We start from the raw sequence: 27,689 nt of genomic DNA on the forward strand, positions 1-27,689 counted from the left end.
TTTGTGTTCTAATTTATTTCATTACTAAAGATATGCATAAATTTATTTTAAAACGGAATTTTTTCGTCATAGAAGATACCAAAAGATAATTAAAACGAAAAAAGCTTAGAGTAAAATGTTGCATATTCATCATCGTCCATATCCACCTCCAGATCTAATATTAGTCTTGATTGTAGCACCAGGTGCTTTTCCAGGTCCCATAGAACCTAAAACATAGAGTAACAAAATTTAACGACTTATTTGCTAAATTGAGTCAGTCCTAAAAATAAAACAAGAAAAGAAGAGAATCTGAAAGGAAGGTGTGTTGCAAGTTTTTATTTTAATATTCATATGTAGTGGTCTGCCATTTCATCTGACGAGGCAAAATTTAATGTATGTATTCTTCAGCTATTTTTCCACTGTGATTTATATATTTTATAACTATCTTTTGGATTTTGATACACACCCTACCTCGTGCATTGCAACATACAAATCAAAGTACCCTTGAACTTATATTTAGATCTGGGTTTTACTTTCGTTTTTATTTTGTTTTTGCATTGCGTCTGTGTTTGTTTATGTTTTTCTTACCTTTTTCTTATTATTTTTTCGTTTATAAAGGCTTCCAAATACGAAGCTAAAATATTTTATAACAGGAAAAAAGGATTTTTTTTTTCACTATCTTATTAAAAAACCCTAGCCCATTTTTTATATTTTGATATTGTTGTAACTCTAAAAAAACATAGGGTAGCATATGTTGAGTTTATTTCAAAGGAACATATTGGTCGAGTCTGCAGCGTATCAGTTTCGGCTTCGAATGAATGAATGATTTACTTCTATGATAAAACGACTAATCACAAGCTCAAATGGCCAAAGTCGCATTTTCGTTAAATAAGTATTAAATTAAAAATAACATGGTCAATAGCTACATCAAATACTGTCATACTGTCCCTTGTCTGTCTAACATTCAGGCAAAATACAAAGGTAAGGTTTAACTACAAAGGTAAGGTTTACTGCCTACAACACTAATAGAAATTGAGAAAACTAACAGATGCAACATATTATTACCCACAATCGCTTGTATTGCACCATTAAACAAACAACGGTAAAAAATATTTCCTGTAGCTGTCAAGAATACATCAGAGCAAAGAATAGGACTTAATTCTTTGTTATTCTTTATTATTCATATTATTATTGAAAATTATCATATTTATTTATCATTTCATATCATATATATATCATATCATTTATCATAGCATATCATTATTTACTATTCATACTATCATACTATTATTATTCATATTCTTTATTATTCATGCATTACGGCAATCTCGGGGGCGGGTGAGAATGTGAGACAGAAAAAAAAAGTCCCTTCATCGGTTGAATTCGTTAATTAAGAATGTTAACGCTCAACAATCCCACGATACTACCAATTCGAGGTTTCAAAGTATTGAAATTATGGTTGTAAGACAAGGAAATATAAAGCTGGTAGTATTTTTTATTTTTATGGTTTTATTACTCCGAATTACGAATTTGGTCCTTTGGGGGTTGTGATAGCCATTTTGGAAATTAAACATCTTATCTTAACTTTCAAATTTATAACTTTCACACCTCCGAACCAAGTATTTGCTAATGTTTGTAGGTGGATTACCTGCTTTATGTAATTAGAAAGCTATTGAGTATACTTTATCGGTATTTTTTTGTATAAGCTTCAGACAGATATGAAAAAAAAACAGATGGATTTGTTTTACGTTTTTGGTGTATTGGCTCAACTATTCATTCCCCCGATAAAAGAGGGGGTGTTGATTTCCATGTACCTGCAGAAATTTCCTTAGGTTCATGTTTTTCTGTTTTGTATACAGCATAGCCAATAAATGGAAACAGTCATCATGGAAACGTGGAAACAATAAATGGAAACAGTCATGTTACGACTATTAATGATCCTGATTTATTCAGAAAAACTATTGAAGTACTGACAGAATATGAATCTTATAAATATAGATGTTTTTATGGGAAATTGCGATCCTATATAGTTCCCAGAGGTAAAGAATGATGTTTGTTTTATGTATTCATTTTTATTGTGATGGTATTTGTCGTATCGGAAAGTTTTTTTTGTTCTTTTTCTTCTCTCGATGATTTGTCCCCCCCCCCACCTCCACGGACATTACTTTTTAGAGGAGGTAATAAAATATTCTTTTTATGCTATTGATGTGTTCTATCTATAAGTCTTTTTCCCATATTTTATTCTTAAATGCACACATATACTTTGCCGCATTAATGATTTATGTATTTGTGATCCCGGATGCATAAAAGTAATCTTACTCGAGTGAAATTTAAGTAACCTGCATTCCTTTTGAAAAATCACTATCTGTTGTTCATAGAAAAACAATTTACAAAAATGGATGTGTTCCATTGCTATTGTATTCCATAAGAAAGAACTTATGGGTTCAAATGAGGACTAAACAAGAACAAGGTTTCTTCTGCAATAATTACCATTTTATTTTGGTTACTTCTTGCTTGATCAGATGTAAAAGCCTAATACATTTAGGCTACAAATGTTAGAAAAGTAAAACAGAGACTCCCAAGTTGATCAAAATTCCAAATGGGCTGGATATACATCATTGGTTTAAGAGGTATTTTTAGCATTATTATTTTATTCATAATTCAATAATAACAAAAATATAAATAGCGGAGTAAAACATATAAAGATGAAGAAAAACAAAACTACTAACTATATCCTATATACTTTCAGGACATTGAAACGGAAAAATCATATTTCTTTTTTAAAATACCCGAAAGCTTACTACTTACTAGTAAAGCACGGAAGCTTTACTACAAGCAACAACCATCCCGAATTTTGACAGTATATTCCCGATACGGTACCCTAGAGGGAAAAAAGATGAAATTTACAATACTGGAAATACTGAATACGCTAAGAGGAAATATCACTCTTGCTTAACAGATGATAAAACACGAGAAGATATAGAACCAAGTGATGACAAAACGCAGAAAATAATTTGCATGAAGTCTTATGATTATATTTACCTCTGTTTGCAACAATTCTCGAATAATCAACCGGAACTCTCATCTTTGAATTTGATACCAGTGGAGAACGAAAAGACCATAAGAAAAGACCACGAGAACGACATGTTATCCTTGCAAATGAATACTCTCTTTATTTTGGTTTTAGAGGTGAACTTCACAAACAGGTGTTTGGTTTGGCTATGGGGGCATCTTTCTCCCCTTTGTTGGCAAATCTCTTCATGGAATCTATTGAAACCTCCGCTATACACAGTTTTAGGCTCTCCCCTTGTTTCTGGGGCAGATTCATCGATGATGTGGTTTGTATTTGGAAACACGGTTTAGAGTCCTTAGACCTTTTCCATAAACATTTAAATAGTTTTGACAAAAATGTAAAACTTACAGTGGAGTTTAAAGAAAATGACGAGCTACTTTTTCTTGATATCCTATTGATTAAAAGTTATTTCCATTTACTGTTTTCAGTATATAGAAAGCCTACACACAGGGATAGGTATTTGAACCTTCACTCGTGACACCCTATTTCAGTGAAACGAGGGGTTGTGATTGCACTGGTGGATAAAGCTTTCAGAATTTGATCCCAGAAGTTTTCAGATTCTGAATTGTTGCATTTGAGGGATATTTTATTTTGTAAAAGTTACCTGATTAAATTCATTGATAAAATAACAAAAAACAGACGCATTAAACACAACATAGGGTTATTGGGGTTTCACAGTGTACAGAATTAAACATACCGAAAAGGTTTATTTCTTTGCCTTATGTACCTACTTTGGGGGAGAACCTTAAACGAATTTTAGGTAAAAATAACATTGATACTTGTTTCCAATCAGTGAGACCATTAGGTAGTTTTCTTAATTCTGGGAAGGATTTACCCTGGGGAGATTTAGTTAGTGGGGTGTATAAAATTCCTTGTTCTTGTGGAAAGCTTTATATTGGTAGAACTGACCAACAATTTGCTGAAATATTTATTGAGCATCGTAACTCAATAGAAAAAAAAAACTACTATTAAGAAAGCCTCCTAAAAGTTTTGTTTCGGCTCTAGCTGAACATGCACTCTTTCATCCCGAATATTTTATATAATTCGATGAGGCTACATTTATTTCTAATGATAGAGGTTTTTCTCAGTGGGCGAGGGAGGCTATAGAAATTAAAAAACATATATTTGCTAATCTTTCAATAAATAGAGACACAGGAAATTTAAATATTGACCCAATTTATGATTGTCTTTTGAAAAATGAACCAATAATCAATAAGGGAATTAAAATTTTACACAATCACCAGGGGACAAGATTACCTACTAGACCAAAAAGAGTTGGTTTAATATTAGCTTATAAGAGGATCATTTCGCAACAGAATAGTTAACTAAGTTTCAATTTTCATAATTTTTCTTCAGTTGCTTTGATGTTCTCATTGAAGTAACTCTAATAGCTTCTTTTTCTTACGTGGATAAGTAGCGACAATTGTATTTATTATTATTGGTGGTGGTTTTATTTGTTTTAGTTTAGTGATTTTTCCTTTTAATCTTGTGCTGGGGACGCCTAGTTTGGATACAGGCGAAATAACCGCGTTGTTTTAGTCTTTCCTCTCTACTGGCCGTAGTCTGGTTTGAGGTTGTTTTTTTTTGTGGAGTTGTATCTCTCTTTGTTGTTTATTGTTTTCTTTTTTAATTATTTGATGTCTATGGTGGACCACGCTGGACGACCTAGACCAGATGTTGATACACAACCACCTTAAAGACTTCACAAAAAATGATTTGCATGTCAAGGGGGTTATAAGTGAAGGAGACGTAGATTCGAAAAACATAAAATATATCGTAATTATTTTATTAATTACTTGAGAAATGCTGATTTTGAATAAACTAGGTGACAAAACACTACCTTATCTGGCACCTTTTCGAAGTGGTACTCTTTTTTCAAAAAATCGAACCATTAACTTTAAGAAAAGAAGAAGAATACCAATACTTATCGAAAATAAGATAGATTAATTCCTTTCGTAAACAGTGAGTGAAAAAGATGAATATGGTTAATAGAATCAAAAGCTTTAGAAATGTTAAGTGCAAAAAGGTGAATCATTTGGTTATTTTGAGAAGCAAAAAAAAAGGGACGAAAGAATCGCGTGAGCATGAATACATCAAACCCGAGGCCGAAAGCCAAGCTGGTTCTCTCCAGAATTAATACCAGAATTAAAATACGGAAGAAAAATATATTCAAAAATTTCATTTATATTGCATGATTCAATAAAATGTAAGGATCCTGAGTTCTTTTTATTCTAAGGCCTATATATGAAGTATATTCTAAATATAAGAGACACAGGATGCCCAATTAAAATAGTTTCTTTGGATCTTCATAGTATTCTAATGTCTTAGATAATCAGCCCTGAAATACTATCCTAAACAAGTTGATATTGATTCCACAATTTAGGGCCCACCACGCCGGAATTATTTCTACAATGCCTCTATAAGGAAGCTAGGCTGACCGTGATGAATTTTTCGCCTGTTGCTGTAGACGCTTTTTAACACCCTATTTTAACCTGGAAACTCTACCTGAAGGAGTTTGCTGTGATGGAGGTCCACCTGCTCTTGCACCTGGTGGTGGAGGCTGCCCAGGTTTGATACCCACTCCATAGTATACAGCTTTCAAAAGTGAATGAAAATCGGCGGTAGAATGGGTTATTGGGGCATTTGTTCTTGACGAAGTTTCACTGTCCCACTCATTTTTGGATGATTCCACAGTTTCAACGATATTGTTAACAATCTTATTCAATGTGTTAATTTGTTTCTGAAAAATAAACAAAATAATCAAATATGAAAGATTATAGGCGTTGTAACAGGACTTCTGTGTTGCTACATAAATAGCGACGAAGACCACAATGCCTTTCAATCACAAACATTGAAAACAAGAAGAACAATAAGGAATGCTTTTCGTAAGACAATAGACATCCAATTAGAATGAATAGTTCGGCCCTATAACCAAGTGCCGTCTTCAAAAAAACATAAATATATAAGAAGAAAAACTTACAACAAGATACAACCAATAAAACTGAAACGAAATTATTTCATTTAAAGCTATTTTTTTTAAGCTGCATCCTGGTTGAACTTCACTGAAGCATTGTTCTTCTTGTATATATATATATATATATATATATATATATATATATATATATATATATATATATATATATATATATATATATATATATATATATATATATATATATATATGTATACATTTATATACTGTACAACTGCATCAGCAAAGAGTACCAATGGTAATATCCCTATAATGAAAAAAACAACATCAAAATTTTCAATAGAATTACTAGTAATTCTTTTTAATATATGGTCCGCTAATATGTTAAAAAAAAGTTCTACCTACAAACAGATCGTGAATTCCCCCAAGACTCAACCACATAACTACGTCTTGTTAATCACAATTTATCAGTTGAAAAACTAGTCGCTGAATTTAACATTAATTCTTCCCTTGCGAAATATAATGCTTCTATTAAATGGATCACAAGTAGTTACATATCTGAATCATTATTCCAATCCTCTTCCTGTCAACAATGGAGTAGCCCAAGGTACTCACCTATACCCCCTCCTTTTCTTAGTCATGTCAACAGCCTGGCTAAGGAATTTCTTGACATTTAGGAATTTGTTGATGACAGTTGTTGAAACTTGCTATATAAATTGAGTGAGTGACCCTTTGAGCAATGAGCATCCTCATTGAAAATAGAGTAAACCTTCCGAATCCATGATATTACCAATTTGTTTCCTAGAATCCCCACCAAAATTATTAATCCTAACCCTCCTGAAATTTCCGTTTTCATCCTCGAATTTACTTTACGTCACAATTTCTTCTAATTATCCATGCTTAAAATTCCCTCCATATGGCAAATGTATCTATCTTCCTCCTTAAGCTTCTAAATAAATTTTCCATCCCCTCTTCTATTTCTTCAAGACTTTACACTTCATTGTCCACCGTCATTTCAAATATGCTTGTCCACTTTCGTACCTTGACATTTCCAGGAAGATAAAATTAAATCCATTTAAAAAGAACCCTGCAAGTAACTTTCGATTAAGGTATTTACATACTCTCTTCTTCCAAAAAAAGCCACTTTAAAAACACTTGAGTAAGACCGTCTCTCAGCCTGTCCATACTTCGTCTCCTGTTCGTTGCTGTTCCTACAGATATAAAAAAAAAACTTTGTCCCCAATATTACGACAAAATAATCAAAGCATTCAGGTAGTTTACCTTTTTTTTATTATCAAACAGTTTGTGGTAACAACCTGTAGTAAGGAGCGAACCGGCTCAATAGTAACCGAAACTCTAAAAAATGGAACTTTGATACCAATATTTACATCAAAAGAATCACATTTTGATGCTGATTTTAAATATAGAAATTTCATCAAAATCAGTTATGCCCCATCAAAAGTTACAAGCCTTAGAAAATTTGCCTCTTTTTAGAAAATAGGGGAAAACACCCCCTAAAAGTCATACAATCTTAACGAAAATCACACCGTCAGATTCAGCGTATCAGAGAATTTCCTTGTAGAAGTTTCAAGCGCCTATCTACAAAAATGTGGAATTTCGCTTTTTTTTTGCCAGAAGACAGATCACGGATGCGTGTTTATTTGTTTTTTCGTTTTTTTCCAAGGGCTGATCGTATCGACTGAGTGGTCCTAGAATGTCGCAAGAGGGCTCACACTAACGGAAATTAAAAGTTCTAGTGCCCTTTTTAAGTGACCAAAACATTGGAGGGCACCTAGGCCCCCTCCCACGCTCATTTTTCCCAAAAGTCACCGGATCAAATTTCTGAGATAGCCATTTTATTCACCATTGTCGAACAACCTAGTGTAGAAGTGTAGAAGCGTTTTCAGGGGGATTTTTTTTTGTTTAGGGGGAAGTTGAGGGGTGGGGTTACATGGGAGTATATTTCCATGGAGGAGCTTCTCATGGGGGAAGAGAATTTCAATAAAGGGGGCGTAGGATTTTCTAGCATTATTTGAAAAAACAATGAAAATATAAATATGAAAAGTTTTTATACTGAAAGTAACAAGCAGTATTAAAACTTAATGCGAACAAAAATTATTACGCGTATGGGGGGTTTACCTCCTCGTAATACCTCATTCTTTACGCTAAAGTATTTTTAGTAATTTCAACTATTTATTCTACGGCCTTTGCGATTCAGAGGTCATTCTTAAGAAATTGGGACATTTAAGCTTTAGTGTAAAGAGCAAGGTGTTGACGAGGGTTGAACCCCCTCATATACGCAATAAAAACATACGAATATAGAATTTCGTTACGTAAGTTAATTCGTAAGTTACGTATAATTTTTACCAATGAAAACGTTTGTAAAAAATTAAAAGTTCTAGTTGCCTTTTTAAGTAATAAAAAATTGGAATGGAACTAGGCCTCTTCTCTCACTCCTTTTTTGTCAAAATCTTCCGATTAATCGCAATTAATTAATATGCAATTTTGTTTTAATTACTTATGTGCGGAGAACCAAGATCAAAACATGCATTAATTCAAAAACGTCCAGAAATTAAATAAAAAAAACAAGTTTTTTTAAATGAAAGTAAGGAGCAACATTAAAACTTAAAACGAACAGAAATTACTCCGCATATGAAAGGCGCTTTTCGTCCTCAAAGCCCCACTCTTTACGCTAAAGTTTCTTACTGTTTTAAAAAGTAGTAAGTAGAAAAGAGAAAGAGTCAAACTTTAGCTTAAAGAGCGGGGCGTTGAGGAGAAAAAGCCCCTTTCATATGCAGAGTAATTTCTGTTCGTTTTAATGTTGCTCCTTACTTTCATTTAAAAACAAATTCATTTAATTTGGTACAGGCGCCACCCATTTTCGTATTTGTTCGCTTGTTTTTTTTCTTCATTTTTCATGTCCTTGTAAAAAGAATATATTTATATATATATTTTTTTTTCTATAAAACCTTATCTGTTTTTATCTTTTTAACATGTTATGACCAACCTCAGTTTAAACAATGACATAATTTTATCAATTAAATTATTGTAAATTATAATGATTACAAGTTATATGAAACTTTTATAAGATAAAAATTATTGATAATTTTAATTTTGGCATTCTTTGGCCCGTCTTTTCTTCTTATGTTTTTGTTTGTATTGTTTCATGTATTGACCCCGAAATTCAAATTCGGCGCTTTTGGGCTTCTGGTGGTAATTTTTTGAAATATATATCTTGTCTATCTTACTTGTGTGCATCGATGACGCCTTCACTATTAAATACAGAAAATATACCGTAATCTATTTCCAACAAAGAAGAAGGCTTTTTATAACATGAGGAATGGTTAACCGTATCCACAAGGATTGATTTTGAATCATTATGAAATACTAGAAACTAATTTGTCACATGAAAGTAAACTACTACTACTACTAGAGACTCACTACAGCACCAAGCCCCCTGAGGCCAATAAAGCTATGCAGGTTTCTCCTTCGTTCTAATCTATTCAAAGCCTTTCTCTTTACACCCTCCCAAGAAGTTCCCCTTTTCTCCTTTAAATCTTTAGAAGTTCTCCTTTAAATCCTTCCTAATGAAATCCTCTCACCTCAAACGGGGACGACCTGCTTTTCCTTTGGCCCTAGACGGTTGGGCAAAAAGGTTAATCTTTGACAATCTGTCATCCTTCATCCGCAGAACATGCCCTAGCCCCCTCAACTTTTCTCTCATTATAGCCATAGAAAGCAGTATTGAGCCACACTTTTCGTACAGCTTTCTCTTTGAGATATGGTCAGTCAGTTGGTTTAAGGGAGCTACCGTTTCCTTAGACCATCTAATGGCTAGAAAGCCTATCAAGCTTTACCGAGCCACAGATAAAAGTTTGTCTTTTTATCATTATAGTATTGAGCGAAAAAAATTCGAATTCCAGAAATCTTTTCCTCATACATAATTATATCTTATAGTCTCTCTAGTTTCATTAGTCCGATATACAGTGAATTTTCTTTAATACTTCGTTCCCTGTAACTACAATATTCTAAGAAGATAGAGTCTAAAAACAGTTTTAATCCACATTTCAGACAGAAAGTTCAAGAGATCTTGTCACTCTTGCCAACAGTTGCATTAAATTCAAGATACTTTAGGTTTACTACAAAAAAAATTATGATAAATCCAAGCACAGTATTCAAAACTGCTATTAAAACAGGGAGTGGCTGATACCCACTTAGTAAGAAAGGTTAATACCTGAGCAGTGTCATGAGGTATGCTAGCAGCTCTGGTTTCTAACTGATTTTGCTTTTGCTCCACATCTAAATCTGGCTTAGTTCGCAGCAAGTCTGGTACAAGGTCATGAGAAAAGGTCTTTACTCTTCCTTCCGTAGTCATCATAAGACTCTCGTCTGGTTCTTGGCTTAATTTCAAGGGAAGAGTTACATAGTTCCTTAAGAGAGGGGTCTTTTCATTTTTCAGAACTTTGAGTAGCTGATTTAACTAGAAAAAGAACCAACATTGAGTTAGACGTAAAATAGCTACACTTTTACGACAGTGAGCAACAATATGGCTACTTCACAATATTTGGTGGAAACTGCTTCAGCTGCACAGAACCTCAAAGAACAGAACAAAATTTTGTAAGGATGTTAATAGCAACACTTTTACTACTATGAGCAATGATATAGCTACTGTAAAACATTTGGAAGAAACTGCTCCAGCTTCACAAAACCACGAAGGACAAAATAAGATATTGCAAGAATATTGTCTTTACAAAGGTTTCCGACTTTATTTTTTATTTTTGTCATTTTTTATTCTGTTAATCTTTCATCAGAATTTAATTTTGTTTTCAAGGATTCGAGATTTCTCTTATAGTTTAGGGATGTCAAATGAGACATTAGAAAAATGTTATTCTTCCTAAAAAAAAAAATACTCTCACTCTTCAGTATTTCTACTGTTTATTTTCAAGAGTAAAAGTAAAAATTAACAAGGATAGTAAAATTGCCACACAAGACACAGAATCACTAAAACCATTAGAAATAAAATTTTTATAACTCAAACTGCAACTTTCAGTTACATACTTTAGTGGAATAAAACGAGAAGAGGTATCCAGGTGCACACAATGTTTTGTGTATCTGGACTTTATTCAGACATTGCTGACTACCTCAGTCATGGGCAGTGATGAAACTACCAACATCTTCTATGTAGTTTCAAACTGGAAATTAAAGTTTTGCCTTGATTGTGGCCAGCGGTGCCACTAACAAAATGCATGTGTAAGGAGGGGGGGGATCGATGCTTCAGAATTTATGATGTTTAGAATATATCATAAACGTGTGCAATGTACATTTATATTTATGACTGCTTATAATAACAGGGGAGAAAACAACATGAAAAAAAAAATCCCCAGTTACTGCATATAAGATATACTACTTTTTTAACTTTTAATTCGAACGATATGATTAAACTGTAAGTAAAAGACCAGCATTTCAAACAATTTGACTCTTGAAAAAAAGACTGAACACGCCAAATCTCAAGGACATGATCATTTTAAGGCCAGTAATGGTTGGGCCAAGAATTTTAAAAAGAGGCAAACTATTGCGTTTAAAAAAATTAGGAAACTACTAATATGTCTAACCATCACATATTAATTGAATACCAAAGTTACAGAACAGAAAGAAAATAAATAATAGAATTCTTAAACAATATAAAAAAAATACTCAGTGCAACTGTGTTACAAGGAGACAAGGAAGATGACAAGCTGACAGTCAAGGCAGTCAAGCTCAAGACACAATTTTGAAGAAGATTGGAAGAGCAACAGCAGTATAAGTAAATCAACCCAAAGAAAGACGTCCTAAGGTCATCAGACAAGAAAGTACGGTTAATCAATCATCATCATCATCATTGTATCTGTGGACAGTAATGTTTGTGATGAGTGGAAGGGCTGGTTAAACAATATTTTGAAAGACTATTACCCAAAAAATTTTTTACACTGTTGAAAAATGTCACGGTGGCAAAGCAGAAAATAAAGAGTTACAATTCTACTAACAACTGATATGGCTAAGTCTTTCGTCAATGGTAAAGCAAAAAATCTCAGATTCTTTAAAGAAGTGAATTCTCTGCCTTTCAAACAGTTCGTAGTAACGAACTGTAGTAAGGAGCGACCCGGCTCAATAGTAACCGAAACTCTAAAAAACGGAATTTGATAGCAATAGTTACATCAAAAGAATCGCATTTTAATGCTGATTTTAAATACATAAGTTTCGTCAAGTTTAGACTTACTCATCAAAAGTTACGATTAAACTAAAAGTAAAAGACCTGTATTTTAAACACAGGATTCATATTTGATAATCTTGCTTAAAACGAATTTGTTGGTAGAAAATAAATAGACAACATTAATTCAAACCACAAGAATAGTTCAAAACCAAAAGAAAGGTAAAGCTTTGACTATTTGCCAGAAGTTAACCCCCAAGTTTGAAAAAAAAAATTCACTGTTCTAGAAGATCTTGACTTGACTTGGTTCATTTTATTCACTACTACAGTATTCACTTGGTTTACTTTATTACAAAATAAACTATCAGAGATAACACTCTAGCGTTGCCTGTAAGTAAAGAGCCATAGAAGTTCAATGCATTATTTATGTTTTTCCCCAAAGCCACTTCGTATGGAAGGGGCATGGCCATAGAAACTTCGGAGGGGCCCATTCGTTTACTTCCCTCAAATATCTCAATAAGTCGATTAATGCGAACATGGAAAGTCTTAATAATGGTGTACGGGAAATCTGGAATGATTTGGTTGCAGTATCTAGTCGAGTTGTGGTGCTTGAAAACAAAAGTAGTGCAACAGACAGCGAGCTTGAAAATGTGACAACAGAACTTCTAGGACTAAAAAATGTTGTTCAAGCTCAGGCACAGGCGATTAGTACATGCAAAGAGGACATGAATGCGGTTATGAACCAGTCGCTTGTCGATGAGAATCAGGACAAAATGTGTAACCTGTTCTTTTTGGGTTTAAATAATGTTCCCTCCACGGAGGCTGCATCCCAGGTTTCAGATATACTTGTTGGCGGTTTGTCACTCAGTGCTGACGATTTGCCTCCTTTCACAATGATTCAGTATTCAAAAAAAAATTGTCAAAATTAAGGTGGACACAAGAAAGTTTATTTCTTGAAATTAATTAACGCAAAAAAATAAAAGGAAAACAGTTTGGTGATCACAAGTCCATATTTATCAGTGACGATGTGACGCCCCGTGTCCGTGCTTTGCGCAGGGAACTACTCGCCATACGAAAACGTTTGGTTGAGGACGGTGTGGAATGCTGGCTACCTCCTAGTTTACCACCCAGCCTATCTGTGAATAAAAGATAATCGTGTAACCAAAGTGCCTTGCTATTATGCTAAGAGTTTATTAGAATAATTCATTTTGTCATTTTTTTATGTCTTGTCATTGGAAAAAAACGTGTCACATTATGGTTATTTTTTTATTGTGAGATTGTGGTGAAGTGTTTGTTTTGTTATTCAAGTGTGGATATTAGTAGCCATTGTAATTTGAGAATTCGTACATGGGATCATTACAGATAAAATTTGTTTGTTTTTTCGCGTGTTTTTTTTCTTATATCAAAAATATCCTTGTTTTTTTATTTGTTCTATTATGTTTTCTTCTTTTTCCATATTTTTTTTTTCGTTTTTTCTTTTTTTTTTGTGGAGACGAGGCCATACGCATAGTGACCGCGTTACCCCAGGCAATAGCCATCTTAAAAATCTGGAAGCGTCTAATGTGGATTCTGCTAGTATGTTTACAGAGCAGCTCTATCGGAATTATGATACTGGGATTGCTGGTCAATATGTTCCTTGTAATTCGAAGTACCTATCACAAGTATAGTTGTGGTGATTCTGAAGACCTCAAAGTTTACCACCTTAATCCTCAGGGGTTGAATTCATCTTTCAATTTTATTAGCGCGATATGTGAACTTTTTTCAGGTTATTGGTCTCTCAGAAACATGACTTAATGAGCAGAACTCGGCTCTCTTACAGGTTCCAAGGTATACTCTATAATAAGAATCGTCAGATTAGACAGCATGGAGGAATTGGAGCCTATAGACGGAGCGATGTTGAGGTTTTGGTAAGTGGTCTAATGTTATATCAAGAGATGTTATTTGAGCCACTTATTCTTCAGCTTAGGCTTAAGCCAAAAGATGTTTATGTTGTAGTACTTTATAGACTACCATCTGGATCCTTTCCTGCTTTTATGGATCTTTGGAAAAACCACTGGAGAAATTACCTACTGGTTCACACCCTTTTTTCATACTCAGGGACTTCAACATTGACCTGTATGATATAAATTTGAATACTCCTATGGATTTTCTACAGCTATGCATGTCATACGGTTTGTTCCCTACTATTAATATTTTGTATGCACGTCAAAACTTCTTGATAAATATTTTTTTCTAATTTAAATTTTTCAGATCCAGGAGCTATTGTATTATCTTCAAAAGTTTAAACAAGAGGTTTCAGATATTGATTGGAACAATTTTGTTGAAAATACAGACGATATAAACATAAGCTTTCAAAGATTTTTTGATACACTGATTTAGTTTTGATTAAAGCTTGTATTAAGGATTGGACATCGAGAAAAAAAGTACCCAAAAAGCCATGGTTGTCAACTAGTTTGCTCTGGTGTATCAATATACGAAAGATAAGTTACATAAGAATTCAGCAAGGAATGAAAATGATCCTGTTTGCACACGAATTTATAAAAATTACAGAAATGCTCTTAACAAACTTCTGAGATATGCTAAGAAAAAATATGTTGAAAGTAAGTTTGAAGAAGCTTGTGGTAACCCAGCTAAAACATGAAAACTTATTAAAAATGTTATATTTTCAAAAGATTCTGTTTTGCCCGATGAGGTTATTACTCGCGATGGGCCAGCTTCGAGTGAGCCAGAAGATGTCTATAATGCCATGTTGGAGCACTTTGCAACTGTTGGGGCTCGACTTTCTCGCACCACAGCAGCTTCTGATGTTCCCCTTGAGACTTTTATGGGGACTCCTGTTGATGTATACAATGTATCTAAGAGGTGTTACACGGGATGAAATTCGTAAGATAATCTTCGAGAGGAAAAGTACTTCGGATGGGAGTGATTACATTAATCTTCTTGTTTTAAAAACAGCGTTTCCAATAATTTCAAAATATTAACCTCCTTTGTTAATGCTTGCCTGAAACAGGGCAAATTTCCTAATTGTCTTAGAATTGCAAGAATAACCCTTGTTTTTAAAGGTGGTAATTAGAATGATCTGGGGAATTATCAACCAATTTCGTTATTACCTGTTATTTCCTGTGTTCTAAAAAGAATGCCTTAATTATAGAAAATATAAGCATCTGGAACGACATAAACTTTTATATCCAAATCAATTCGGTTTCAGGAAAGGTAGAACAACAGAAATGGCGATTTCGTTTATTACTTCGGTACATTAATGAAGTGCTTGATAAGAAACTTAGGGTAGCTGGTGTGTTCTTGGATTTGGTTAAGGTGTTTGACAAAGTTGACCATCGTATATTATTAAGAAAATGTGAATTTTACAGACTAAGGGGTGCAATGTTAAGTTTGCTTCGTAATTATCTTCAGAATAGACAGAAGTATGTTCATTTACATGGAATTTCGTCTTACAAAAATTTTGTTAATTCCCCAAGGTTCCGTATTGGGCCCTATTCTATTTTTAATTTTTATTAATTATCTGCCTGATTTTGTTAATGCCCTACCCAAAATTACCGATTTTATTGATAATGGTCCAAGTAAAACACAGGTCACTGCGTCCTTATTTGCGGATGACGCAACGCCTATGTATATTGCCTCTATGGAACAACTGCTTATGTCAACATTAAATGCAGCAATGACTAAGATATGCATATGGCTAAAAATCAATTACCTTGACCTGAATATAGGTAAGTCAAATTTTTTTTATTTTTTTCTAGATCTTCAAATTTTTATCCTTGGATCACTGAATTGAAATCAGAGTGGGAAATTTTCAAATGTAGAAGATTCACCAAGTGCCTCGGAATTAACATGGATGAAACCTATCATTTAAGGACCATGTGAAGTCGATTTCTAAGATACTGTCGCGTAACCTAGGTCTTCCCAGTTTGTCACTCAGTTTAGTGACATAGAATAGAACAGTGAAAATTTTATTATCAGCCATCAAAGGGATGCTATCTGTTAGGGGTTGCGGAATTGATGCACCTTTTTATTCGCCCTTTTTAAGCTTTTGCTATAATGGATTCAAGTAAGCTTATGGGATGACCATTACAAAATAAGATCTCCTTAAGATAGTTCATTTCAAGGACATTGTGAGCTTCTCAGCATATTCATAACACCCAATCAAGCAAAGATATAACTACTCCTCTTCTAATACAACAATTGTTTTAACACTTCAAACAAAGGGAATACATTTATTGTTCTTGATAAAAATTACATGTAATAAAACAGTTACAGATATTTTATCCAACACTCACACTTGTTATAAAACGTCTTATCCCAAAGATTACTCAGCTCTCAAATTTTATGGTCAACCAAAACCCATAAAGATGGAGCTCCTTTGCACCCTATTTTTGCTTCTTATAGCTCTCCAGCTGCCAGATTGGAAGAATAGATGCCCAGAATTTTTTGTCTCCTTATGTCTTCACAAACTTTATGCATTAAAAATTTAGTTTACCTTGTGGAAAAATTAAAAGACCTTGATATAAAAAGGATGCAATTTGGATCAGTTTTGATACTCTTTCTATATATCAAACAGTTCATGGCAACAAACTACGGAGCAGCTCAGCTGGATAGTAATTGAAAGTCTCGAAAATGAAATTTTGATAACAACAGATACCACACCTCAAAAGCACTGACTTTTTATTCTGATTCCAAATATATAAAATTCACTAAATTTAGTGTTACTAGTCAAAAGCTACAAGTCCAAGAAAATTTGCCTGATTTTTTTAAAAAAAAGGGGGGACACCCCCTAGAAGTCAAGCAATCCTAATGGAAAATCACACCATACCATTAGATTCAGCATATCAATGAATTGTGCTGTTGAAGTTTCAAGCTTCAAATTAAATTTTTTGGCAAAACAAAGATCACAGACATGTGATTTTTTTTTCTGGAGCGCTCATACTGAACCAATGATCCTGAAAAATTAGAAGATAGCTCATTTGAACAAAAATCAAAAGTTCTACCCCCTCCCACACTTAAAGTTTCTCCCAACACGTCTGATCAAAATTTTAAGGTAGCTTTTTAATTCAACATAGTTGAAAGGTCCAATAATTATGCTTTTGGTGACAAAATGACCTTCCAGAGTCCGTGGGAAAATGGCTGTAAGTTACACAATTTGCCCGTTTTGTTCACAATTATGCTTTTGGTGATGACATGACCTTCCGGAGTCCCTCAGAAAAGGGCTATAGGCAACATAATTTGCTATTTTTGTTCATATATATTATTTGTTATTGGGAAATATGCAGAAAATTTTGGGGGAATATTCTACAGGTAGGGAGAATTTTCCACAGGAAGAATTTTCTGTTGGGAAGGAAGGGAAGGAGATTTCCAAGCATGATTTAAAAAACGGTCAAAATCAAATAAAAAAGCAAAGTTTTTTTTTAAATGAAGCTAAGAAGCAACATTAAAACTTAAAACGAAGAGAAATTATTCTGTACATGATAGGGGTTGCTGCTTCCTGAGTTTTTGTCCTGATTCTTTAGGAAAGACTATTCAAACACAAGGGCTTTTGATTTTGAATAAGAAGTATTTTTGAAGCAGGTTAAGAATGTTACAACTTTGGCTTAAATAGCAGTGGTTGAGAAAAAGGCAGTCCTCCTCATAAACAGAAAAATTTCTGTTCATTTTAATTTTTTATGTTGCTCCTTACTTTCAGTTAAAAAAAACTTTTTTACTATTTAATACCTCTTGTGATATTAAAAAATGTGAACTTGCTCTTCCAAGGAAACTAGAAGATTATATAGAACAAATGAACTACAAAACATCAGATACAGCAACCAATTTTTCACCAAAATTATGCATCTACCAATGGGAGCTAGATTTTCACCTTCTTTGGGCACTTTTACATGTTTATTAAGACCTCTGCCTTGAAAACTTTTCCTCTGAGACACTGTTTCTGGGGTCAGTTTGTGGATGACATTATTTCTGTGTAGGATCACAAAGAGAAGTTACTTAATTCCTTGTTGACCCATGTTAACACTTTTTATTCCAATCTTCAGTTCAGTATCAGACAAGAAGATAATTATAAATTGCATTTTTTCCACATTTTAATTTTCAATATGTCTCTCAGCCTTATGTTTTTAATTTAGAGAAAGCCTACATATAATAAAAGGTATTTGTATTTTTTTTTCCAACCACCTTCATTGCATTGAAAGAGATGTAGTTCTATCTTTGGTTGGTCGTGTGCTACAAATATGCTCAGAAGCTCACATAGTCCCAGGACTGAACTATCTTACCAATAAGTTATTTTATGTTGGGCATCCCATAAACCTACTTGAATTCTGATACCTTTGATTCCCCATTGGCTAAAGACATCTATGCCAACCAAAGCCATTTCATTTTGTCTCATGAAAACCCTCAAACCAGTTTTCAGGTAGGCAGTTGAAACAAAAAAGCATTTCTAACTTCGCCCTTAATAGATATTAATTTGAAAAAACCTTTTGCACAAAAAAAGTTTTTCAAAGAAAAGTAAAGAGCACTACTGAGACAAAAACGACCAGAAACAAAGTCAAATAACCTTCCAAGCATCAAACTAACACAAATCACTATCAATAAATAAATGTAACACAAAATGGACAAAATTTACAATAAAGAACCAAGTTAAACTCAAAATAAGCAAAATTAACAAAATTAGAACTGGCAACCCCCATGCCTTCCCGGAACCAGAGCAATATTTGCACTTTACAAAAGAAAAACAAATGATCATGGATTGTCAGTTTAATATAAATATTCTGATGTTTATTCCTGAAAGTTTTTTTTTGTCAAAGTGAAAAAAGTAAAAAGATTTTGAATGTGATTTGTTTTCAGTGAAGAGCAAATTATGTTGTGGTTTTGAAAAGACAGGGTGTGTGTTATGATTATGCTAAAATGCTCATATTGTATGAATGTAATGAATGTACAGAACTGAACTGTCATAAGGACTATTTATTTTGCATTAGATATCCAGTTAACTTACTTGAATCCATTGAAACATTTATAAACATTTCACCATTCCACCCAATATTCCTAAATTGAGTAACAAACTGGGAGGAATACAAAAAAAAACATAACATTAATGTTATGTTTAACATTGAAACAAAATACAGAGCTTGTTCAACTGTGGTAAGGGTAAAATCAACCCAATTGTGGGTAGTGGTGTTTACAGAATCCCTTGTCTTGTGGTTGTTTCTACATTGGAAGGACCCAACAAAAAATAGAAGAGAGGTTTTCAGAACACAAATCATTAGTTGACAAAGTCATGAAGCTACACCAAAGGCCTGAAACCTTTGATTTCACATTGGCTCCAAACATTTATGATAACCCAGACCATTCTATTTTGTTTAATAACATCTCCATTATTGCCCATTAAAGGTCTCATGCAAATATTTAGGGAGGCAGTTGATAAAAAAAAACAAGCATGTCCACCAGAAGGTTGCCTTTAATAGAGATACTGGAGACTTATCTAAGCCCCATTTCTAATGAACTTTTCAATTCCAATCATTTTTATATCTATCCAAAATATCACATTTAATAACATACTAGGATCTCTGATAATACCATCCATAGTAGGCAATTAGCCTTTAAGCAACCTTTACATAAAATGAAAGTTTAAATTACCATTCACAATCAGATTTTTATTCTTTTACCCCTTCACTATTACTTAGAAAGGGTCTTCTTTTAATTTTAGCATTTAATTTGAGGTTTGTATTTTTATTTTGATATGTGGCCTGGACTCCTATCTTATATTTTTTTTATTTTATCCTGTACTGAAGATGGCCAAGCAGAGGTCTCAATTGCAATATTTACATAGTTTTTTTTCTATTTTTCACTGACTGTTATTATCCTCTTTTTCTCTTTGTGATTTTTCTTGTTTTGTCATGGTTAGCCAGTGTAGATTATGGTTAGCCATTAACACATTAATTGACCACATTAATAGACCACATTAACTGTGGTCTCAGAACAACAAGCTTTTGTTGGTAAACAGCCATTGTTTACCAAAGCTTGTAATATAACAAGCTTTTGTTTTCAGGAAGGAAGATACTTGGCATTATCTCTGGCAGTATGTCTGCCTTCAGTTTTCAACGTAGTTTGGTAAATATCTTGATTAATGAAGTAAAGGGATAACTAAGAAACAGTAATTCTAAAATCAGAATTTCATTTTTGGAATCAAACATGACATTCATTAACATCATAAACTAAGTTTCAACCTATCCTTCCCAAATTTTCACAAATATACAGTCTAAATTATATATTCCCTGTACATTCATTGATTCTCAATTCTGTCATTGCTGGTTCAACTTACAGAAAAACTGGTTTTAACAAGATTTATACAAGCACAGGTATATAAGCAGTATCTAAAATAAGAAGGAAAGATATGATCTTTGAGTATCTGTAAAGGCCTTAAAATTGAATTTACAACAGAAACAAATACCATATTTGGATTCAGGATGAAATACTGACTCTAGAGGTAAGTTTGCTTCTTATCTATCCAAATACTCTTTTAATGAAGATATTTACCCATAATTTAGCTAGAATGAAAGTAAATACTTCACTTGATGCCTTTTCTTATTCTTTTTCATAGGTCAATTGTTGTTTCTGGGGGAAATTTCATGTGTAGCCCTTCATAGTTGCCAAACATTTCAAAACATGCTGTTTCTTTTAAACTAGCCAGTGAAAAAAAAAATCGCATTTGCAGCTGATTTAGGAATTATAATTACTATTAGGGTACTAAACAAGTAAGCCAACCATTGGAACTAAGTTCTGTTCATTCATTAACACAAAAACCACCAAACAACTGAACCAGGCATGATTTACACATCACCTGAAAGATCCATCACTGCTCATTTACATATGCTTTAAAATGTATGCTAAAAACAGCATTGCTAATATATGAAATTACTTCTCCAGCCCTCACAACAATGAGCATGCACATGACATGCCAAAATAGTTTTCCAACAGATGCTTTTATTCACATACTTCAAAAGGTCAACCAGAAAACACACATGGGAAACAACAGGTTTTTTTGAGGGACCAGTCCAGCTTCTTTACATTTAATCCTTTAAACACATGCATTGAAAAAAAATAAGATTATTACATCAACAAGTAAAAAAGAAACAGTACTGACAATAAAACAGAATTTCTATTTTTCTAAACATATCTGGCTGTGAAACTTTGCTCTTTTCAACTTCAAGTCCCCTCTCCTCTATTAGAAAGTTGCTCCTGCAGAAAATTCCCTCTGAAAAATTTATCTCAAGGCAAGTTCCCCCATAGAATACTTGAGGAGAGCCTAACCACAATGTAAAGCTTTTTAAAATAATGAATAAACTTTAACACGAAGAGTAAAGTGTTGAAGAGGGGGCAACTCCCTTCATATACATAATAATTTCTGTTTGTTTTAAGTTTAAATGTTGCTCCTTACTTTCAGTTGAAAAAACTTATTATTTTATTTAATCTCCATTTGATTTTTGAATAGTGCAAGGAATTCTGGCTCTACCTCCATGGAAAAGTCCCCCATCCCCATAGAAATATCATCTAGACAATTCAATCCCAGTGAAACAATACCCTGGACACTTACTCTTAACATCTCCAAGCACGAAATTGAGTTGTAAAGTTTCTCCTGAAAAATTTTACCTCCAGAAATTTCCCAACAACAAATTCTCTCCAAGGAAAAACCCCCCAGTAGGAAATTCAACCCCCTTCCCTTCTGTAAAATGCATGCTGTAATTTGTAAATACTGTGTGTAAAAAATGGGCAAATTTTATGACTTAAAAACCTTTTCTCTTGGGCTGCAGGGGGGGGGGGAGGTCAGGTTACCTGTAAAGGCACAGTTATTGCACCTTTCCACTATGCTGTACAAAATTCTGATCTCACAATTTAAGAAAAAGAGACATAGGAGGGGTCTAATTGCCCTTGAATCATGTTAGTCCTTAAAAGGTACACTAGAATGTTTAATTTATGTTTGTTTGAGCCCTCTCTCAATGTTCTTTGACCACTGGTCAATAAAATTAACCCTTGGGGAAAAATATGCTATAATGTCCATGATCTTTCTTCTGGCAAAACTCCTCATTCTAGCAGATAGGTGCTTGAAATATCTGCGATAGGGCTTTTTGCTATGCTTACTTTGATAGTGTGATTTTCATTAAGATTCTTTGACTTTTAGGGGGTGTTTTTCTCCTTTTTTTGGAATTTGGACTTTTCCTGAAAGATGGCAAAGGGTAAAAATTTTACTTAGAAAACTGGCAAAACAAACTTTGCAAGTATGAAAAAAGGTTTTTTTAATGTGAAAGATTACTGGGGCTTGAAAAAAAAAATGGTTGAAAAGGGGAAAATGATAAAATCTGAGGTGGGGCCTTAGCATTATCAATAACCTGAGCCAAACTAAATAAAATAGTATTTAATTTTATTTGTTTTACAAAGTCTAGACTATGGCCACAATTCAAGAGAAAAGGCTCTAAACCAATTTACAATGTGGTTGTTTATCCAGTTTCCAACCAGTTTGAAGTTTAGGGTAAAACAATAATCATCTCAGGAGATAGGTTTGCTGGGACCAGAAGAGCAACACTAAACCCTGTCAAAATATTGCAAGGATTGCCCTTTTATTCTAAGAAAAAAAAACAGTTAAAGACTATACTAACCCTCAAGTTATTAGTAATAATTAGATGCCTTTCAAAAAAAATTAAAATCCTTTCAAAATTCCTAGATTAGCAAAGTTAACCTATGCTTTGTGTCAATGGCTGCAACAAACTGATCTAGAAATACTGCCATATGTTAAGCATAGTGAAGAAAGGGATGAAAAACTGTCATTCTAAAGGAAGATCAATGAGGTAGAAGTTATTTTCTTATTTATCCTTTTTGGGAGGGGATGCTTTATTGAGTGGGTGTTTGTAACTGTTTAGTACTTCATCATTAGTCTCAATTATAAAATGTTTTTTAAAAACATATTTTCAACTTAAAAAAAAACTCAAAAACCCTCAAATATGACAACACATTAAAACTGACATCATTCTGAAGGCATCTCAAGCTCTTTAAAAGCTTCTACAATTTGTTTTCAAGATAAAATTTACTATTAAAACTAAAGAAAACAATAATTGACATTCTTAAATCAGCTACAAATAGGCAGGGGCAAACCCAGCAATAAATTTTGAAGGAGGATAGATATTTTGGCTGAGGGATAGTAGTACTGGTTAAAAAGTAAAAACAAAATTTTTAGAATATAAGGTACATTCTTTATTAAGACACTATGTAAGCTGATCCTGACCTGAGGCACTCCAATTTAACTCTTCAGTCATTGGCGTGACTCTGTAAGCTTAGCCAGAGTCAACCCAGCTCTAAATGGGTACCTGGAGAAATCTGGGGAAGGTAAACAGGAAGGGTGTGTGAAAGCACAGGATGGTTGGCTCCCAACCCCCCATTGCACTTCCTGGCTGAAGGGCCAAGAAACAGAGATCAGCACCACCAGTAGGGACTGTAAAGTCCAATGCCATATCCTTTACCTTTTAATAAAAGAATACTTGCACAGAGCCATAGTGATGGGAGCTGTTACACCAATCTTCAAAATTGATGTAGAGTGGAAAATCATCATAAACTTTTAATTACACTATGAAACATTTTGGTGCCAAGTTCCCCAATTGTAACCACAATCTCCTCCACAGAGCTAACTCAACTTAGCTTCCCCTTTAGCTGCCTCCATCAAGATATTGAAAAATAAGTCAAGAGTATCTGATGAATTCTTTGTTGAGGGAAATACAGTGCTGAGGCAATAAGTATTGCAGTGATTCCAGCAACTTTCTGTGACTAAGGAATCACTGATGTAGCTGCTGCAGAAAGTAGTCCATGAATAGGATAAACACAGAAAGTCAATAATATGTTTCAGGACCATCTGACATTGTTGTATATTTATTTCTATACATTTGTTTTGGAGCTCAGAATGGGCACCCTATTGCTGATCTTACAATATTGATATAGTTCAATCCCTTCAGTAAAAAGTGGATGAAAAATAGATTCACTTCTCTCTTGCATGTCTATAACTTTGCTCCTAAGATTTTCAGAATGTTTAAGAAAATATACAAGATCCATAGTTTCTGATTGCAAAGATGTCAACAAATTGTGTGACTGACTAAAAACTTTACTGACAGTAACCATAGCTGTACCAAAACTGTATCTCTCATTAGTAGATAGCAAAGAATAAGCTATGCTTGAAGACTCACAATCTGAATCAGGATGCTCTTGAATTTTCTTCATAGCCTTGCCAATAACAATATGCATTTCTTTAAACAAAATAATTGATTGATTTTAAGTGATCTACCTATCTATTCTCAAAAATTTGTTTAATTTTATTCATTTTCTTCCTGTGATAAGACTACTTGCTTGAACAATTTGTTTGAAAAACACAGAGACTTTAAGTGAAATTATAAAGAAATTAATTACATCTTTCAAAGTTCCTAGATAATTTCAAGTATTTTATATATATGATTTCAAGCCCCCTTAAGTATTTTATTCCTTTCCATTCCAACTAAGGTTTGTATCAACCAAGGTCTGCTGTCAGCCAACTTTTCCTTTTTGAAAGAGTCTATAATATTTTATTTCTGTTTTCAAACAATGGACCACAAATTAATAACAGGGGCAGAGACTTAAATATAAACACTGGAAAAGCACAGGCATGATTTAAATTAAATTTGACAATCTTAGGAGCCCAAGGTTATAAACATATGTGGCTTACTTGACAGCAGCCTGGCATTGTTCTCTACTGTATTTTCACAAAACAAAATTTATTGTGTGGAAATTGTTACACACTACCTACCTGTTGTGTATACATTACTCTGCATCAATGGGAATAAAACCCAAAATGAATTTGATTTGCTTTAAAAACAGTTATGTTTTAAATATTATCTTTTTAAATGAATAAATCATTCAGTTTTTTTCCTCATCATAATAAAATTATAGTATACATTATCCTTTTGATCCATAAGATTACTCAAGATCTATAAGCATGTCAACCTTACTAGACAAATTTTGGGGGGGCATGTCCTCTTTATTTCCCCCTCCCCCTGGGTTTGCCTCTGCATATAGGGACAATTTTTCTCACAAGCTAGTTTCATTTAGGAATATATTTTTAAAATTTTGATTATGTTAGGGCTGTTTTAAGCCCTTTAAGGGCTCAAAATATAATTTTCCTATAAGTAAATACTGAATTATGAAAGAGCATAAAAGAAGCATCAAGTGATAAATATTTGCTTTCATCCTCACTAAAGTATGTTGTAAACTACAAATTTAAATTTAAGCCTATTTGAGAATCTAGTTGTATATTTATTTTCTTGGTAAAATTCTAGTTAATTGACTTCTTGCTATCTCAGAAAGGGCTTAGGTTAGGAAAATGAAACTTTCAGGGATGTATCTGGGCTACAGGCTAAAGTAGCCTATGTCCTGGGAAGGTATTTTAAAGTACCCACCTCCACTCCTTCTCCCTCTAGAGGGCCCTGAAATTTGCCTACATGACAGGTCTATTACCTATTGAAATTTTGACAAAATAACATTTTACCTTAATTTTCAGTTACTATTTGCTTTTTCTTTGCCTTTAGTTCTGAAAATGCAATTCCTGTTATTTGAGTAGAATTCTGAGCCATATCAATGTTTTTTTTTCAAAATTGAGGAAATGTATTTGCATATCTTTGAGACCCTATAGGCTAGAACTGAATTGAGCAAGGTTATGAAGCTGAAAACAATTTAGTTGTACTTTGATTAAGCAGGAGATCTATTTCGCAAGGTCTCACTTTTATAACACACATATTTTTAATGGCCATCAAAGGTCAGGGCCCTCTGGAGGGAGAAGGAGTGGACGTAGTTGCTTCAAAATACCTTCCCAGGACATAGGCTACTTTAGCCTGTAGACACATCCCCAAAAGTTTCATTTTTGTAACCTAAACCCTTTCTGAGATAGTAAGAAGTCAATTAACTAGAATTTCAGCATTTTCTTTGTTTGACTTCTGCATTAGTCTATCTATATAGCAGTCTTAGTCAAATTTTACCCCTAGCCTACCTGTCCTGACAACAATGCATAACTATCTAGAACTGATGGCCACTGGATTTCTGGGTCTAAATCCATCTTCCTCAGTAGATTCTGCATTGACATTTTTATTTCACTGATCCTTTGAAGAAGTGTATCCACACAAGCTTCAAGGTTTTTCTCTTCTCTTTGCATTGTTTTTATGACTTTATCTCGTTTCGTCTTCTAAAAGTGATGAACAGCCGACCACGGCTGCAATAGAAAACAAATCGTTAGTATTTCGCCCAAAAATCCCAAGGTCAATCAGTTGTACACAAGCAATCGGGTCATAGGCTGTACACTAGGTAAGACACTTTGGGCACCTTGAGGTAAGAGATTGTGTTTTATAAAGGCTGTCATTTTTTCAAGAAGAAAAAGAATCTATATTGCTAAGAAAGCTTTCCTTTTGTCTCAATTTTTTTCTTAATTGAATCTTCTAATAAGAAGGCTAAAAGTTCAAGATGCTACAACTTAGACATGATGTATGATTTATTAGAATTTGTTGTATTTTAACTTTTATAAAATTTAATGTAAATATATATAAGCAAATTGTTGGAATTCCAATGGGGGTTAATGCTTGTCCTCTTATAGCGGGCTTGTTTTTTTCAAACTAGAATAGGAATATATGATTAATAAAAAGAACCCAAGTAATGTTAAGTATTCTCTTTCAAATAAAAAAAGATATTTAGATGATCTTCTGGTGGTAAATTGTGCAGAGTTTATGGAGATTTCGAAAAATATTTACCCACGAGAGTTAATTCTAGAGACGAGCTATGGGAAAGGTAATTATGGCCGCTTTTTAGATTTAGACATTAATGTTTCGCATAAAATTTAATTAGTTTTCGAAATTTAAAATAAAACGGACCATTTAATTTTGAATTATTTATATTCCCATTCTTTAAAGGCGATATACATTAAAATATTACATATTCACCTTTTTATTCTCAACTATTTAGATATGCGAGACTTTGCAGTAACTACATCGATTTTGAAAATAAAAGTCAAATACTTAGCCATAAATTAATCATAAGAGGTTTTTCTGACAATAAACTTACTTGGTGTTATATGCTTATCACTTGTTTTTCTTAATACCTTTTGTGTTTACCTTGCACGGCCTGTAATGCTTTGGTTGCTGTTTATGTGTGTCATGTTTTACTGCAGGTCGGTTGCCTTCTAAATAAACTGAATTAATCAAATCTCATTGAATACAACATGGTGTTAGAAGAAGAATAATCAAGATGGACAACTCAACGCCTTCACCTCGTTTTGACTGGGAAGCGGCCAGTCATGAGTCATGGAAGAAATTTGAACAGCATGTACAGCTAATGTTCACATGCCCCTTAAGTGGAAAAAATGAAAGGTAACAGTGCACATATCTACTTCTGTTGCTTGTTGAAAAAGGACGAGATATGTATTTGGACATTGCAGGCAGAAGAGAGCGATAAAATTGCTTGCTACC

General features: G+C 33.5%; 1 protein-coding gene across 1 annotated transcript; it reads right to left on the minus strand.

The window, feature by feature from the left end:
- Window positions 1-26,429, minus strand: LOC136030941 (mediator of RNA polymerase II transcription subunit 8-like). Its single transcript, XM_065710051.1, has 4 exons — window positions 26,225-26,429; window positions 10,219-10,464; window positions 5,558-5,792; window positions 1-206 (listed from the first exon to the last, which is right to left on the minus strand). The coding sequence occupies exons 1-4, from the start codon at window positions 26,384-26,386 to the stop codon at window positions 130-132; spliced, it is 720 nt and encodes a 239-aa protein (XP_065566123.1). The 5' UTR covers window positions 26,387-26,429; the 3' UTR covers window positions 1-129.
- Between the last annotated feature and the right edge of the window lie 1,260 nt (window positions 26,430-27,689).

The sequence above is a fragment of the Artemia franciscana genome, chromosome 9 (assembly GCF_032884065.1).
Source record: "Artemia franciscana chromosome 9, ASM3288406v1, whole genome shotgun sequence".
Classification (NCBI taxonomy): Eukaryota; Metazoa; Arthropoda; class Branchiopoda; order Anostraca; family Artemiidae; genus Artemia; species Artemia franciscana.